This window comes from Lytechinus pictus, chromosome 3 (assembly GCF_037042905.1).
Source record: "Lytechinus pictus isolate F3 Inbred chromosome 3, Lp3.0, whole genome shotgun sequence".
NCBI lineage: Eukaryota > Metazoa > Echinodermata > Echinoidea > Temnopleuroida > Toxopneustidae > Lytechinus > Lytechinus pictus.
Genome location: NC_087247.1, coordinates 23,047,758 through 23,064,026, shown reverse-complemented (window position 1 = coordinate 23,064,026; position 16,269 = coordinate 23,047,758). Strand labels below are relative to the sequence as shown.

The window sequence follows — 16,269 nt, the reverse complement described above, 5'->3', positions numbered from 1 at the left end:
AGATGAAACTTCCTTAGATTAAGGTGCTGACAGTCAGTGTGTGTGGCAGGTTCTTTCCACGCTAGGCTTTATGCTGTAGATTGAACCAATGACATGTTAATCTTCCTTCCAAGCCGTGGTCATTTTAATCCTGTTAAACGGGTTATCAGGGAAGACCAAGCACTATCCAAGAGAGATTTACTGTAATTCATTCTGAATTTAAACGCATCAGATAAAGTGTCAAGTGCAGAGATCTCCGCTGTGATTATCCGGTTGGTATTTTGAGGCTTGCTCTGCACTTGGAACGACGCTCTTTCTTCAAGTATAAGTTTGGAGGAAGTTAATGCAAGCCATTCCAGCCTAGTCATGCTGTAGTATGGTCACTCGGTGAAATAGGAAATCAGAGGAAATTGTAACAATTTGGAGATTGGAGAAGACGCTTGTGTTCTTAGCTGAGTTCGTGCCTTGGACCTGGTCACCCGCTGGAGTCATCTTCGGTCTTGATATCTTGCACTTTTGAAAACTCAAGCTTGAAGTAAAATAAGTTATTGAACTGATATTGCACCGAATCCGCTCTGTAGAGTACTCAACTTAATATGCCAGACCAAATGAACAGTGATTCGTTATTATCTTCACATGTCTCAACATAACTTTCATCATACTTCTTTAGTATTAAAAGGTGTTTGCTAAACAGTATAAGGTGAATACCCTCTGTAAATGCAGACACGAGGTTGCACTAAAATAGTCCTATATTAAACTTATAACATTTTTATCCCCTTTATTCATTTGAAATTCATACACTTGATAACAGCTTACACTTGACTTATTTTTTCTTAAAAATCTTTTGATTTAACTCACTCTGCTGTCCATTTTACTGACAAGCAGTTGAGTCTTTATCTTTCAAATTTCTCTGATGTCCCCATCATTGCATGACGTTGTGTAACTTTTTATGGGCTTACGTATCGCTTTAAGATGGTGATCATCAAGAGTGTGTTTAGTTTGATGATTCCTATCCTACTCATTTAGCGGTGCCTGGATGTTCCGCCCTGTCTCGTGTTAATTACACTGACACCTGTCATGTCCCTAGGTTTCCCTAGATAAGTTCAATCAGGTTCAGTTGTCTTTCACACTAGAGAATACCATTTTTATCATATTCCACGTAAAATATTACTCCGAAATGTGAAATGAAATCTCCTTTGTCAGTTGAAATTAAGATATGCTCAATATTTTTACAGGATTGAGTGAGTTATCCACTCCCTTCCCCCTTCATGATTTCTTCTTTGGAATAAAAATAAATTGAATTTTTCCTGTGACCTTGATTGAAACAAAATTTCCTTTTAAAATAATCAAGAGACTTGTACCAACAATGATCCCTCAGTTTGATTATTCAAAAATATATAGAGTAATTACAAATACATCAGTATGGAAAGAAACAAAAAATGGATCCCTAGAACAATAATAATAATGAAATCTGATTTGCATTGATGGTAAAACTGGATACGTGTGGAAGTGCGGAAGGAAAATGGAAAAATTTACAAAACCTTCCAGTCAAGATAGAAAAGGTCCAATGTTTCTTAAAACATGGGATCAATGTCATCTCTAGGTGTTAGTCTTTGATCCTTTGGGAAGGGCTGGAACATGTATAGGAGATGTAGCACCCTGCTTTCATTGCTAATTTTTTCCATGGGTGCTGGCTGCCCCATTTAGTTCTTGGTGATGTGACGACTGAACAACAGCTGTTGATACCACACTGGTACACAGGGAATTCTGTGTCATATCTTCTTCCTTCATTCTGAATAGGCAAATAGGTGAGGAAAGTCATAATTATTGTGGGTCAGCATGCATGCATGCTACCCAACAAGAGCTGTCAGCCCCCCTCCCCTTTACCCCATCTCCTCAGATAGGAAACTAAAATTCTCCCGTAAGCCTCCCGTATCAAACGGATCAACTTAGCTTTGCACTGTCGTTGATTATTTGATGAAGTCTCTTTTCAAACCTTGACTCATTTTCTTCAAGCCTGTTTGATTCAGCCGCTCTCAGTATGTGTCAGGCTGCTACGCTTTAATCTCTGCTGCGCTGCTGAGGGGTAAATCGGTGACCGTGCGAGGAAACTCAATTTGATAACATTCCTGGATTTTTACCTTTCAAGACCAAGTGGATTCCTGTTAGCTGACTTTTGCATTTCTCTTAGGGTTCTCGTGCATTGGAGTCTATTTGTGAGCCTCACTTAGCTTGGATAGGATTATATCTTTCTAGATCTTAACAAGAAGGGAAATCTTTAATATTTGACTGGAAATCTCAATCTGGAAGATGCTCTTTCATTGATGATTATCTTTAAATACATTATCACCTTGTAGTTGGGTTTTGTAACTTGTCACATTTGACTATTGATGGTGCAACCATATTTGTTGAGGTCGAAAGGATCTGTTTGGGAATTGTTGTAGCTGTGTGTTGGCTGATATACTTTTTCTTGTAAGTGTATCATAGTGCTTTTGTTGGAAATCATATGGAGATGGGCCTGTTTTTTATGCAACAACATGGATGTGGAATCTCCATTACTCGTTGATATACTTTGGAATCATTTTTCCATTCTAATTATTCTATCAGAGCTGTGAATAGTCAATGATTGTTCATTTTTCATGAGGAACACCTAAGATATGAATACATATGATATGTGTAATACTTCAGGGAAGTGTATGAAGCATTTTGAAAATTGGATATTACTTTCACTTTGTGTTTGGAAATCTTTGTGCGATCATGCCTCGAAATAGGGAGATCCGCTCACTCCAGAATACCCTTCTTATTGTCAGGCTTACCAAGTTCTTACGGGAAACCCGGGCCTCCATCATCATCCAGAAGACATGGCGTCGCTATCGATGCCGTCGCGACTTCCTCATCATCCGCAACGCGACCCTCAAGATCCAGTCGTACTACCGGGGAATGGTCGGTCGCAACATCTACATGGAAGCACTCCGCCAGCACCGGGCAACCACCCTCCAACGGTACATCCGTGGTTGGCAGGTGCGGACGTGGTACCGGAGGACGCGGAGGGCTCTTGTACTGCTACAGTGCTGCGTAAGGAGATGGAAAGCAAGGAAGGAACTCAAACTACTCAAGGTAACTTAGATGTCCTTTTTTTTCTTTGATTCTGGCTTTATGTCATCCAATTGGTTCTTTTTTTTCTTTATGCTTAAACTAATAGATACTGAGATTAAAAGAATATTAATAACTTGTAAACGCTTAATGTTTCCATTGTGGATAGTGAATAATTGTAGAGGCTTTTCAGGATCAATTATATATATGCTCATGAAAGATAGATGGTGTATCGTCAAATCTCTGCATTGATAAAAGAATCTTGTCAGGTTTCAAGTAGAATATGATACTATCTTCCTACTTTAATCACATTATGTGATGCTGTGTATGTTCTACGCATTGCATGATATGGTAAAAGTCATCATCTCACTCTCTGAGATTGAAAGTGCCCGAGGCTGAGGTGACTAATGTCTCTTGCTAAGACAGTGAATTGCTGGCCCTTCTAATGACACTTTACTTCAGTTATTTTAAGGTTTTTTTTTGTAGACTTCTGGGGACACCAAATCGTATTTTTCTCCACTAAAGCTGAAAACAATATAAATTGTACTTATTCCATTCATTTTAGCTCAACAATTGGTATGGCTGATTGTGTTGTATGAATTTTGAAAAAGGGTAGGAAGTTAATGTTCAAACTACTTTTCTTTAATATTTAAAACTTAGGTAGATCAAGATCAAGTTTAACAATCATGACTTTCTATGTATCTACAGTCAAGTGCATGTTTTAGAGAAAAGGAAAAATAAATCACCACTACCATATTTAATTTATTAAATAAAATCATAAAAAGATAATCATTTCTTTGTGATTTCATCAAGTATGCATATCTCTGATCTTTTTGGCATTCCTGTGAGCTTTCCGCACTATTAATCAGCCTCAAAATGAGGTGCACACGGGAAGGGAAGTATCTGTTTAGACAATCTGTCAACATACAGCCAATATATGCCAACCACAAAGAGATAGCATCTTGTGATAAAAGCCTACTCATAATGCGCTTTTTACGAAACAAGACGAGTGCCCAAACAAAAATAAAACAAATATGTGCCGATAGTCTGTTATGAAATCCATGGAATTGGGTACAAGATAGGGTGTAACCATCAAAATGGCTTTTCATGACTGATTTGAAACTGCTTCCATTTTAAGGTAGAGTCCTTCACCTGTTCTTGGAGGAAACAGGAAAGATTCAGGCAAAAGGGAAAGAGCACATTAATGTCGTCAAGATGCCGTAAGCGGGCTTCAAATCCTTCAACTTCAACTTAAAGTATGGAAAGAAAAATTGAGAGATTTTTGGCTATTTCCATCTGGTGATTCAGATGAATCTCTCTCCTCTTAGAGCTCCTATATGGAGCCAAGGTCTTCCTGCACTTGTGGCAAATGCAAAACCTTCATTCTTATAGACCCCCTGTGTGTGCTTGACATGAGCTAAGAATTCAAAGTATTTGATTTTAGTCATACTCCTTTCCCTCGTTTTATTATTTCCTTCCTTTAATACCTCAGTACCTGTACATCAACTGATGGTATCATATTTTCAGTGCAGAATGAATGCATATAATGTACTACTACTACTACTGCTGCTGCTGCTGCTGCTGCTGCTACCACCACCACCACTACTACAGGGAGTCGTAAGATAATTAAGTTCTGTACAGTCCCATTTAAAAATATGCTACATGAAAGACTTTTTGTGTTGCTCTCTTTAAAAAATGTGGAGCAAATTGCAAAGTGCTACCAGAAAAGTTATTTCCTCTACTACTACTGCTGCTGCTGCTGCTGCTGCTGCTGCTGCTGCTACTGCTACTACTTCTACTTCTACTTCTACTACTACTACTACTACTTCTACTTCTACTTCTACTTCTACTTCTACTTCTACTTCTACTTCTACTTCTACTTCTACTACTACTACTACTACTTCTACTACTACTACTACTACTACTACTACTACTACTACTACTACTACTACTACTACTACTACTACTACTACTACTACTACTACTACTATTACTACTGCTACTACTGCTACTACTGCTACTACTGCTACTACTACTACTACTACTACTACTACTACTACTACTACTACTACTACTACTACTACTACTACTACTACTACTACTACTACTACTACTACTACTACTACTACTACTACTACTACTACTACTACTAAACTACTACTAAACTACTACTACTACTCCTACTACTACTATCACTACTACCACTACCACCACTACCATTATTGCTACTACTATTTCTGCCTGTTCTGGCCCTATGTTTTCATAAAACTTGAGGGTATGATCAATAAATGTCAGTGATAGTGACAAACTTTCCTCAAAGCTGACCTAAACATCAATAATGATTGGCAAGTCATTCTAGTCTGTGGTCATTATAATGAGTGTCATAAAGCAACCATAGAATATCATCAAAACAATGCTAGCATCTACATTACAGAAGTTACCTCTTCAGATTAAATTCAAGGTTGATGGGGATTACTTATGAAATATAAATCTTCAAGCCTATCAAAAACGTATGACCTCTTTATGAGTCAAGTCTGAAATCTTCACTAAGATATGACCTACATGTACATGTACTATACCTGATTCATTCACTTTCATCTGTGAGAGATTGTCTATGAGTAAACACTAAATTTAGAAAAATCATATTTAATTGGTATCAGATTACAAAACAAAGACTTTCATATTAATTTTGAACTCTGATTGAACCATATCTTCATTTCAAGCGTGTCGCTATGGAATATACCCATATCACATAAATTTTATAATTCTTCTTCTTCCATTAGAGTACACCCCTCTTGAAGAAAAAAAAAATCTGCAACCCTAAAACTTGTGGTTCTTTAAAAGAAATTAGGGTACTGAATATACCACAAAGCATATTCCAAGGACCTTTTTTTTCCCCAATAGCAAAATGCTTGAACATTGACTTCTAAAAATCTAATATGAGTTCATGTATTGAAGCTACTACTTGTCAAATTAGAAAAGTGTTATGACATTGAAAGAAGAAATTTAACTCTTGAAAGCAGTTTTATTATTTCAAAAAGTGAAATATCTATTTGATATCTTCATTATTTTTGTAGATATAGTAACCAATTAGGGAGTTATTTGTTCTCTGTTGCTCTCATTCATTCATCCATCATTTTTATTAAATGAACTATACTTTCTCTGGTACATTATCCAATCAGAAAAGGGTTACAAGAAAAGCTCTATTTAGGACTGAAGAACTTTCACAAATCTTGACCATTATTCTTAGAGTACTTCCTGTCATTGTCTTGATTGATTAGTAATGGAAGTATGAAGGTTCTAATTACCACTCTTTCATTCTAAATCACTCCTCTTAAGGTCAGTCTATATCTTATGTATGGAAATCATCATGTCCCTTTGGTCAAGGGTGCTCTTTTTGTAGATGCTATTAAAGCAATAGACGTAAACTCTAATTGAGTTGATTTTATTATCAGTATCTCATTGACGCCAAAATTGTACCCACCACCCCCCCCCCAAATTAAAAGAATAATACTCAAAATGCTGGGCTTAGTGGCGATTTTTGCATTCCCTACTCAATGATATTAATCATTCAAGAAAACTCACTGATGAGGATTTATGGGTGGAATATAAAGCAGATATCAACCTCCATATTTTCCACTTTGCCATTGCCAACCCTCCTAAAAGAGTTCTTACAAAATAATATATAGGCATTGACATCTCCTGTGATAATATAACATATCATACACTACCATGTCTTGAAATTGATTTGATATTTAGCACCTTAGTGTCCACTTCATTGACAGAAGAAGGGTGTATTCTCCCCTCCCTAAATTTGTGGTTTCCCCCTTCCCCCATCAACATAAATGCATAATACCCTTGACATTGTACTCATCTCTAATGTCCTGTGTCCAGGGAAGAAGGGGATGCGTGACAGGCTGTTGCCTCATGGGAAGGAGAGGTCACAATATCACTTCCTGTATTAATCAGATCATAACCCCAAGGTCATTGAGTGTAGGGTGGGAGAGAGTCCTCAGTAGTGTACTTAAAAAGTTTGAGCCAAGACAAGGCGCCTGCTCTTTCATCTTTGATAGATACTCACTATGTTAGCCACTACTTTTGCATAAAAAGACTTTTTAAAGAAATCTTAAACTTTAGCATGTATTCACAAGGTTTATGTTTATGATTTTGCCTTTGCCTTTTGCAAATGCAGTAGTAATTTTTATATGATTGAAATAAATTAATGAAAAAACAGAACATATCAGTCTATAACAGCAGATAGATCTATAATTTTAAAAGCTGGGAGATTTACAAGCATTATTCAAATGAGTACATTGCAAAAATGGATCTCGGTTATGATGATTTAACTTTAAAAAAAATAATCCCTAAAGTGAACTTATCATAAACAACAGACTGTTCATTTGATTAATGATCAAATATTGTGAATAATTGGATAAAAATGCATCCTGAAACCAGACAGTAGTCAGATTGTAGCTTTGAGCTTTAAAATCTATACTGTCAGAAAGATTTTTGCAGTGTACCTCAAAATAAGATATTTCTAAGAAGCATAAATCTTTCCCAACAGACCACGAGCCACATTAATCCTGGAATCAAATCTCCCTCGTTACTGAAGAACAATTCATTAATTAACATCAATTGAGATGTATCCTGGCTTGCACAGGAAGGGTTCTTGAGTCACCCCAAACGCTGGCTGTCAAGTTAGTCAAACCTAGAATATACTCTCAACATTTCAATCATAGATCCTGCGTTATCACATATAGGTATCTAGAATAACAGCTTCAGTTTCAAAATATCTTGTTAGGTCATTTTCTTTATCCTAAGTGATTTTTTTTGTTTGTTGATAGCTGACCAGCACTACAGCATAATTAAGTCATTGATGAAAGACAAGTTATAGCATTATTAGTCAAGCCTAGAGGGGACAAACACTGTAGGACCATTCTTAATTCTGGCCTTTTGCAAGCATACAGAATCTATCTTTAGGGTTTTGGAAATAATCACTTCATTAAAAAATTATGATGTGAGATTTGAACAGATCAGATTTTATTAAGTTTTTCAGAAATAGATAGTGAATATCATGGATATACTAATTAGTATACATATTAAATCTGTTAGAACCTCCATCACCAGTCTGTCAGTTAATAGTATATATATGCATATAATGATATGAGAATATATAACATTTTTATGCAATCCTTCCAAGATAAACGTTTATTACAATAAGCAGTTCAACTAAAATTGTATGAACCATATCAATCAATTATTCAATTAAGCCATGGAAATACAAAATATATTTCATTCTATTCAGGAGACTTTGATAGTAGAATATTAGAATATTCCAGCCCCCCCCCCCCAAAAAAAAGAGATAATTACAATAAGTTTAGATGTGCATTATTTTAGTGAAACTAGCAAGTTTATTTCAAGAATTATTTGTCTCTTCCAACTACTTTATGAGGTGAGATTGCACTTGATCAAATTCTTACAAAGCATAAATTATTTCCTTGTCTGTCTGACTTTTACAGACTACCTTAGTCACATCCTATGACATTTCCTAATGGTCATTGGTCATTAGATTTCAATGTCTGTAATTCTAATAAAATCATCAGGCACACTTGTAATGATGAATTTAGAAATTTCAATAATAAAATTAGGTCAAAGTACTCTATTTTCTTTTCTATATTTTCCTCCTTTTTTTTCAAAGTATAATCAGGAACAGAGAATGAGTATTCCTTTTAAATTTAACATTACTGAAAAGGGGTATATTCATGCCTATATTACAAAAGAAAAAGAAAATTCAGGTAGATTTAGTATATAATTTTCACTTCCTCTTTCACTTGTATAGGTTTGAAATTGATATTTTATATCATGCACTCTCTTTTATAACTTTATTGTCAGGATGTGATTTTTATTTACAACAATGTTCTTCAAATACCCTTGCATCAGTTATATATTTTTATGACTTTATATTTGATTAGAATGTATATAGGTTTGAAATTGATATTTTATATCGTGAACTTAAAAATTAATAGTTATGAATATTTTATTTTATTTTCATATAAATATTTCTATATTAATTAATTTTCAGTGTAAATGCTTCTTAAGTCACTCTTTTATAACTTTCTTGTCAGGACATGATTAATATTTTTACAACAATGTTCTTCAAATATCCTTGTATCGGTTATATATCATTTTTATGCACTTTATATTTAATTATTTTGTGTATTGTATATTTATCATTTTCATTCTTTTCCTTTTTCTTCAAACAGATCGAGGCTCGTTCAGTGGAACATTACAAGGCCCTCAATCGTGGAATGGAGAACAAGATTATCTCTATCACGCACAAGGTTGATGAGCTGGTGAGTTAGTAATGCATATTCTCTTATTTGTACCAAATTATAATGCAACACATTTGAATAATCCACATCAGCATAAATAATTTTTGAGTTTTTATTTTATTTATTTATATTTTACATTTATATACAATTGGCTAGTATGTATGAATATTCAATCAGTTAAAAGCATTAATGGGCTATATATTAAAATCTCTATGAGTTTGATTAATCAGTACAACAACCTTTCTGTATTGTAATGGTTGATCATTGGCAGATAGATTAATGTGAACACTAATGAATTTAATTTTGTAAATCTGAATTCATACTGCTGGTAGGTGTTTCATAATTAAATGTGTGTAAATTATGTATGACTTTACACACAACTGCAATGTGTTCTTAAGTGCCAAGACACCTACAAAGGGATCATTTAGCACAAGAAATGATCACCAGGCAGGGGTAAAGTCATTCATAACTTACAAACAACTTTGTGAAACACCTAATGGGAAGGGATAAAGTGAAAGGGGTAAGAAAGAAGGGAAGTAACCTAATGGGAGAATAGTAAAAAATGGGTCAAAACAAATGTTATGAGGCAGATGGGGTAAGAGGTGGGGAGAAGAGGGATGGGTAAGGATAGACAGGGGGAGTAGATTGGCATGGGCAGGGGAGGGGGGTACATGAGAGATGGAAAAAGGGTGAAGGGGAATGGAAAGTGGGAAGTGACAGGGCTGGAGGAAAGTTGAGGAAGGAGGGAGATGCAAGGTGGTCGGTATTTGATTTCACTAGATCTCCTACCTGGTGCCGGTGATATAGTGACTCTGATTATTTCCTTAAAATGGGCCTCTTTGATGATAAAAGTTTGTCTGGTCAGAGTGACGGAATTGACCGTCAATTCATGAAAAGTGTAATCCTGCTAGGGGGATGAGAAAGGGGGTATAAACCAGATGACACATATCCCTGCCAAAGCACTACAGTCCTTTTGACAATGTATTCATTGCATTGCAACACTCGACCCAGGTAAGGGTGATGGCTTCCTGGCAAGAATACATTCCTGTAAATGCTATTCGTTTTGACGATATTTTGCCTTTATATACCGCTTATCACGTCAGAATGATATCTCCTAGCACCTTACATACATCTTATTACCTTGGTCATTAGATCCTAGGCTGTGTAAATTTTATGCACAATATGCAATCCTTTGGGAGCGTTCCAGCAAAGAACAGTCAATATACTCTTATTTTTAAACTAAAGATATTGACATTTCGCATCGTACAAGAAACCCATTTAACACCGTGGTAGAGAGTGGTCAAGTGTATGAATTGCAGCTATTTTAATTACGGTAGTGTATTATGATTGGGAAAAAAACAACACCCCCCCTAAAAAAATAGGGGGTGGGGTGATCATTTAGCCCCCCAGTGCAAGTACAAGAAGATTGGTCAGATGGTAATATTGAACGTTCACTTCCCCATTATCCTCTTTCCCAATCTCTCTTCCTATGAAAGCTTGATTTCTTCTTCTTTACTATTCTATGGGATGTGTAGTATACACCATTTCCATTTCTCCAAGGTAATCGGAGATAAAAATGAACTCCCCTCTGGCCTTTTTGGCAAAATACTTGTTCAGAGAAAGAAATGCTTAGTGATGAAAGTTGAAAGGATATATTTTCCAAGTGTTTCCTCTTTCTTACACTTGTTGAGAGATACTTCCTTTAGATGAATAATGCAAGGAAATCACAATTTTTTATATTTTTCTCTACCGAAAGTGCAAATTGTATGATGGGGGATAAAATCTGTGTTTTGGGGTTACAAGTGGAAGTTAGATTAAAGAGATAGAAGATAGGTCATGAATCATATAGTTTGTAATATGACCCTTTCAGTTTCATCTCATAGTCTTGACTTTTGGAGATTCAATAATGAACCAAACCATCAAACTTTTAAATTTAAAATTCTCTCACCTCCTCCAAGTATTGGAGGTAACAATTTCTGAGTGGTCCTGTTTATAGATCACCACTGACTCTTTAGGCTCTAGGGTATATTAGGGTGTCTGAAAAGCATTCATTTTCTCAACAGTTTTGAGAACTATTCATTTGACAAATATTTCTGAATGGAAAATGCTCTGCTCTCATTTTTTCCCATAAATACATTAACAGATTTTAGGGGATGGAATTCCCCTCATGACTTTTTGCACAGAAAAGTAATGTCAAGGACTATAAAATTGTATTTCAGGCTACCAAAGAAGGTGAGAATATAGATCTAGACTGGCAGGCTTGTTAAAAGAAAGACACATGCACAAATTAGTTTAAGCATTATTTTACATTCATACATTGCTTGGCTAGACTCTAAATGATATTCACCTTTTAGTCACTACCCTACAAACAGACTGCTTCGGATGTTATGTCCTGGCCATTGACACCTCTATCAATCTTGCCATACTTCATCACCTCCCCGTACATGGTCTTGACTTTTAGTAGTCACTCCTTCCTGTCCATGTTCCTCTCCTGTTGAAGTTTAACCCCTGTTTGCTGAAAGTGTACCCCTTCCTCATCTTCTTTCCTTTAAACCTCCCCTGTCCCTCCCCTTACACACTCCCTCTCTTCCCATTCCTCTTCACATCTTCTCTCCCGTCTGTTCCTCTCCTGTTGGACTTTCATCCTCTTTGCTGAAAGTGTACCGCTTCCTCATCTCCTTTCCTTTACACCTCCCCTGTTGCTCCCCTTATGCACTTCCACACTTCCCATTCCCCTTCACCTCTTCTCCCCCCTTTGTTCCTCTCTATATCTATCTTTTAGTTTTCATCCTCTTTCCTGAAAATGTACCTCTTAACTTTCCTCCACCCCTGTCCCTTGTACCTTATGCACTTTCTATTCCCTTCACCAATATTCCATCTCTCAGCTACCCTACCCTATTCCGATCTATACTTCCCCTGCCTATCCCTACCCACCCCCTTCTCTCCAACTCTTACTCCATCTGCTACATAACATTTTGTTTTGACCCATTTTTACTATTTTCCTGTTAGGTTACTTCCTCCCTTCTTACCCCTTTCACTTTATCCCTTACCCCCTCCCTCCCTCCTTGCTACCCTTCCCATTTGAATATAACCTTCTGTTTTCCTATCCAAAACTTCCCTCTCCTTTCCCTTTTCACCTCTTTTTGTCTGGCTTTTAATCCACTTTCCTCTTAAAATAACAACCTTTCATACTTTCAACAATCATTTTGATCAGTGTGCTATTTCATGTCTATTAAGTTGTCCTTATATTGTCTCATTAATTATATCTGTCTTGCTGCTGGATGGTAGGTTTACAACTCTGTCAATGTTACTCCTCAAAAGTAATCTAGCCATATTAACAGACATTACAAACTTTAAGTGCAATGTAAAGTTGTAAACCACCACTAGGAAGGTCAATAAAGTAGTATTTAAAATGAAAAAATGATGACTATATCAACGATGTTAAAAGCAATATCATGGTTATTGATCACAATGATGGGACAACGAATGAAAAAAAAAATGTAGCAAATAACGAACATATCATCAACAGGCCTCATTGTTTCAGTTGTAATAATATCAAAGGAAAATTAATTCCAAAGTCCTGTGAAGGTAATACTTTAAGCTTCCTGATTTTAATCTTGACGATTATTAACAAAGAAGTTTTCACATCGCATGAATAAATATATATCTTTTGTTTTCTTTACATCCTCTTTGCCATTATACTGGAAAGATACAGATGCAAGGTTTACTTTGAAGAGAAATTGCATTTCCCAACTGAGTTGATCATAGTTAATCCCCATAGTCAAGCATTTAAACCAGACTGATTAGGCTTCGGAATCTCAAAAGCCACCAAGGTTATCAGGGCAACATTCATGTTCAAATGATGTCATGAACTCATGATAAAAAATTCTCTTGTGATTCCTCTCCATGACATATTCACTTTACTTCACATTTTACAGTTTTTAAAGTAGCTGCTGTTAAGTTTCCCCCCCCCCTGTGTCTATATCACCCCCTTTCATACCACCATTCCTGCTTCACTTGTCCTTTCTTTTCTATTGGTCTGTGAGCATCCTTATGCATCCTTTCATTAGGGAAATAATTAATCTATTTTAGAGTTTTAAAAAGGACTTGGCAAATTTCCACCAACAAAAGCAAACTCCAGACCATACAAAATAGGAAGCGAAACAAAATCTTATTTTCCTTGCTCATATTCCCTCTATCCCACCCTGCTCCCAAAATACCTTGTCTACGCAATCATTGTAAGAGGAGAGGATCACGGAATATCGTCACACCGTGTGTCCTCTGTCTTCACTTCTGCTACTGACCCCTCAAGTTAGGTACCCATTCACAAGTTGTAGTTGATATTCTGTCCTACTTGTAGCTGGTTGTATGTCTCTTTTACAGTATAATCTAACAGATTAACAGGGTGGATGTGGGAGGATCGTCACTCAATACACCAAAGGCTTTCTCCTTTTTTTTGGTTGCACTATGCACCTGAAATTGGAGATTGTAAAGCTAAACCGCAGTGAGACATAGCTGAAAGCTACACTGAAGCACATGCGAGAGTGTAGAAATGTGAGTTTCAGCCATAACTCTACACTTTGGGCATTTATAGGAGAGTGTTTTTGTTTGATACTGACTTGAAAGTCTCAAGAGTCTCTGTATGTGGCATCGTTGCTTCAATTGCGGATTTGCGGTGTCTCGCCATATGCTATGAAATTGAAAAAGACATCAGCGTGCCTGGATATTTTCTGTGGCAATCCAACACAAAGCGAAGTTTCTCCACTATAAACTTTAAAGAAGACAGAGAGAGACATACATGTACATGCCTGTAGTTTCTCATGGAAGTTTTGAATCGTGTGATTGAGCTTGGAGTTTGTCCCCGTTAGCAGATTGATTTTAATTGTTCCTTGACTGTGGATGTCATAAAGTTTGGATTTTCTTTTAAATGGAATATCTTCATACTTTGACCATGGATTACATTCATAAAATGGTATGTGATGTCTGCTCGATAACAAAAATGTCAAGATATTTTTATTCATTCAAATATTATCATGCGTAAAGTAAAATGTGAATAATTGCTTTTTACTTGAACTTGGTTCCATTTGTAATGGGGTCTGCATGAGGCAGTCATCAGTTATGCCATCTTGATCTTATACCCAAGTATTAAACCATAATTCAAAACCAACATTTTTCAACAATGATGAATGGACTTAATGGATAATAATCATGAAATAACTGTGGGGACAACAAAAATTGTATCTCTTTTCAAATTGAAATCTATGTTCGGGAAAGTGAAGAAAAAAAAGCAATTTCATTTGCAATCCCCTCCCCCCCCCCCCCCATCATCCCCTGTTAATATTGTTTTGGTGCACATATGGTATAAACTTCAGCATACCTGTAATTTATTAGACTGAACTATACATAATGCCACTCCATGCCACTCTTGTGAAATCTGCATATTCTCTATTTTGTTTTCAATCTTTTTTATCATTCATTGCTAGATACCTGCACAATTCTACCGGTAATGATGCATTGATACATGCTTGTATGTAACTGTACATCCGTTGTCAGGTTGTATGTAACGTTTTTTTATTTGAAGGTTGCATTTATCTTGTTCTCATTTTAATGATGATCCTACTTACTATCTGCTGCACAGTACTCATTTTATCCCTCGGTGAATGGGAGATACGGTTCCTTGCCGTTACTATGGCTATCAATTTAGCAAATCTTTACTTGAAATCTCTTTCACAGAACAAAGAAAACGTGCGTCTGCGGGAGACAGAACAGGTCATGCTGAAGCTCAAGGATGACCTTGGAGATTTGGAGAAGGTCAAGGCCGCGTCCAAGGAGCTCAATAAGACCGTGGTGGACCAGGAGACGGAGCTGGAGAAGCTGAGGAGACTCCTGGAGGAGACACAGACGGAGAAGGGTGTGGTAGAAGAGGAGCTTCAGTCAGTCGTAAAAGCCAGAGCTGAGGTAGGCTTAACGCTTCCTTGTATTATTTATTCAAATCATTAACTTGTATTTATATATAGTTGTAATATGGCAAAATTTTGATTTTGTTATTTATAATGATTTCCAGAGTAATTTTCTTTTTAGGCAGATACCTAGCATTTATTTCCAGAATGTGAGATCAACATGATACAGTTTCATTTTTAATCTCACAGAAGAATTGGAATATGGAAAGTGATTGAATTGTATCTGTGTTTTTATATATTAATGGTTTTATTAATTTATTTAATGTAGTTATGTAGGTTGGATGAATTCCAAATGACAATGACACAGAGGCATTTTCCTTAGTTCCAGCTGTTATGGAAGATATCAACAGCAAATCATGTAACTCAAAGCTAAATAATGCACTTTTTAAGGTCATAGGGTTATTAGACAAGTGTTTCACCCATTTTATACTTACATAAATCTTACACCTCAACCATTCCTTATAATGAAATATAGGTCAAGTTCAAAGTGTTTTGGTTAATGCTTATTAAGGGTGTGGTAAATTACTAAACTGAATATTGATACTCTGTAGGATGTGCTATATTTGGAATGAATTTGTTCAGTAGTTAATTTGTGAATATATGATAGTGCTGAAATACTGCCAAAAAGTGAGCCATTAAGTAGCCATGGAAGTTGAGTAGAATCTAATTACTGGTGTTAAAACTTTGAAATATGTTTAAAACAAAAAGTCTTAATAGGATTTCCTTTCTTTGGAGTAATTCATATGCCACACAAGTAGTTGTCTTATTATACCTAATTATATTTTGCAATGCATTTCCATTCTGTTTTTACTACTGTGTTGTAGAGTATACATTTGAGCATAATAGGGGTAGTATATAAGTTTACAGCTAACAATGGCCTCACCCTGTCTGCTTAGATTCATGTG

General features: G+C 36.0%; 1 protein-coding gene across 1 annotated transcript in view; it reads left to right on the top strand.

Annotated features, from left to right (window-relative positions):
* Positions 1 to 16,269, top strand: part of LOC129255776 (unconventional myosin-Va-like) — a 57,048-nt gene that overhangs the window by 13,844 nt on the left and 26,935 nt on the right. Inside the window, exons 6-8 of the mRNA XM_064095929.1 lie at positions 2,790 to 3,096; positions 9,336 to 9,425; positions 15,138 to 15,362. Of these exons, the coding sequence (XP_063951999.1) occupies positions 2,790 to 3,096; positions 9,336 to 9,425; positions 15,138 to 15,362 (622 nt within the window). The remainder of the gene's footprint in view (positions 1 to 2,789; positions 3,097 to 9,335; positions 9,426 to 15,137; positions 15,363 to 16,269) is intronic.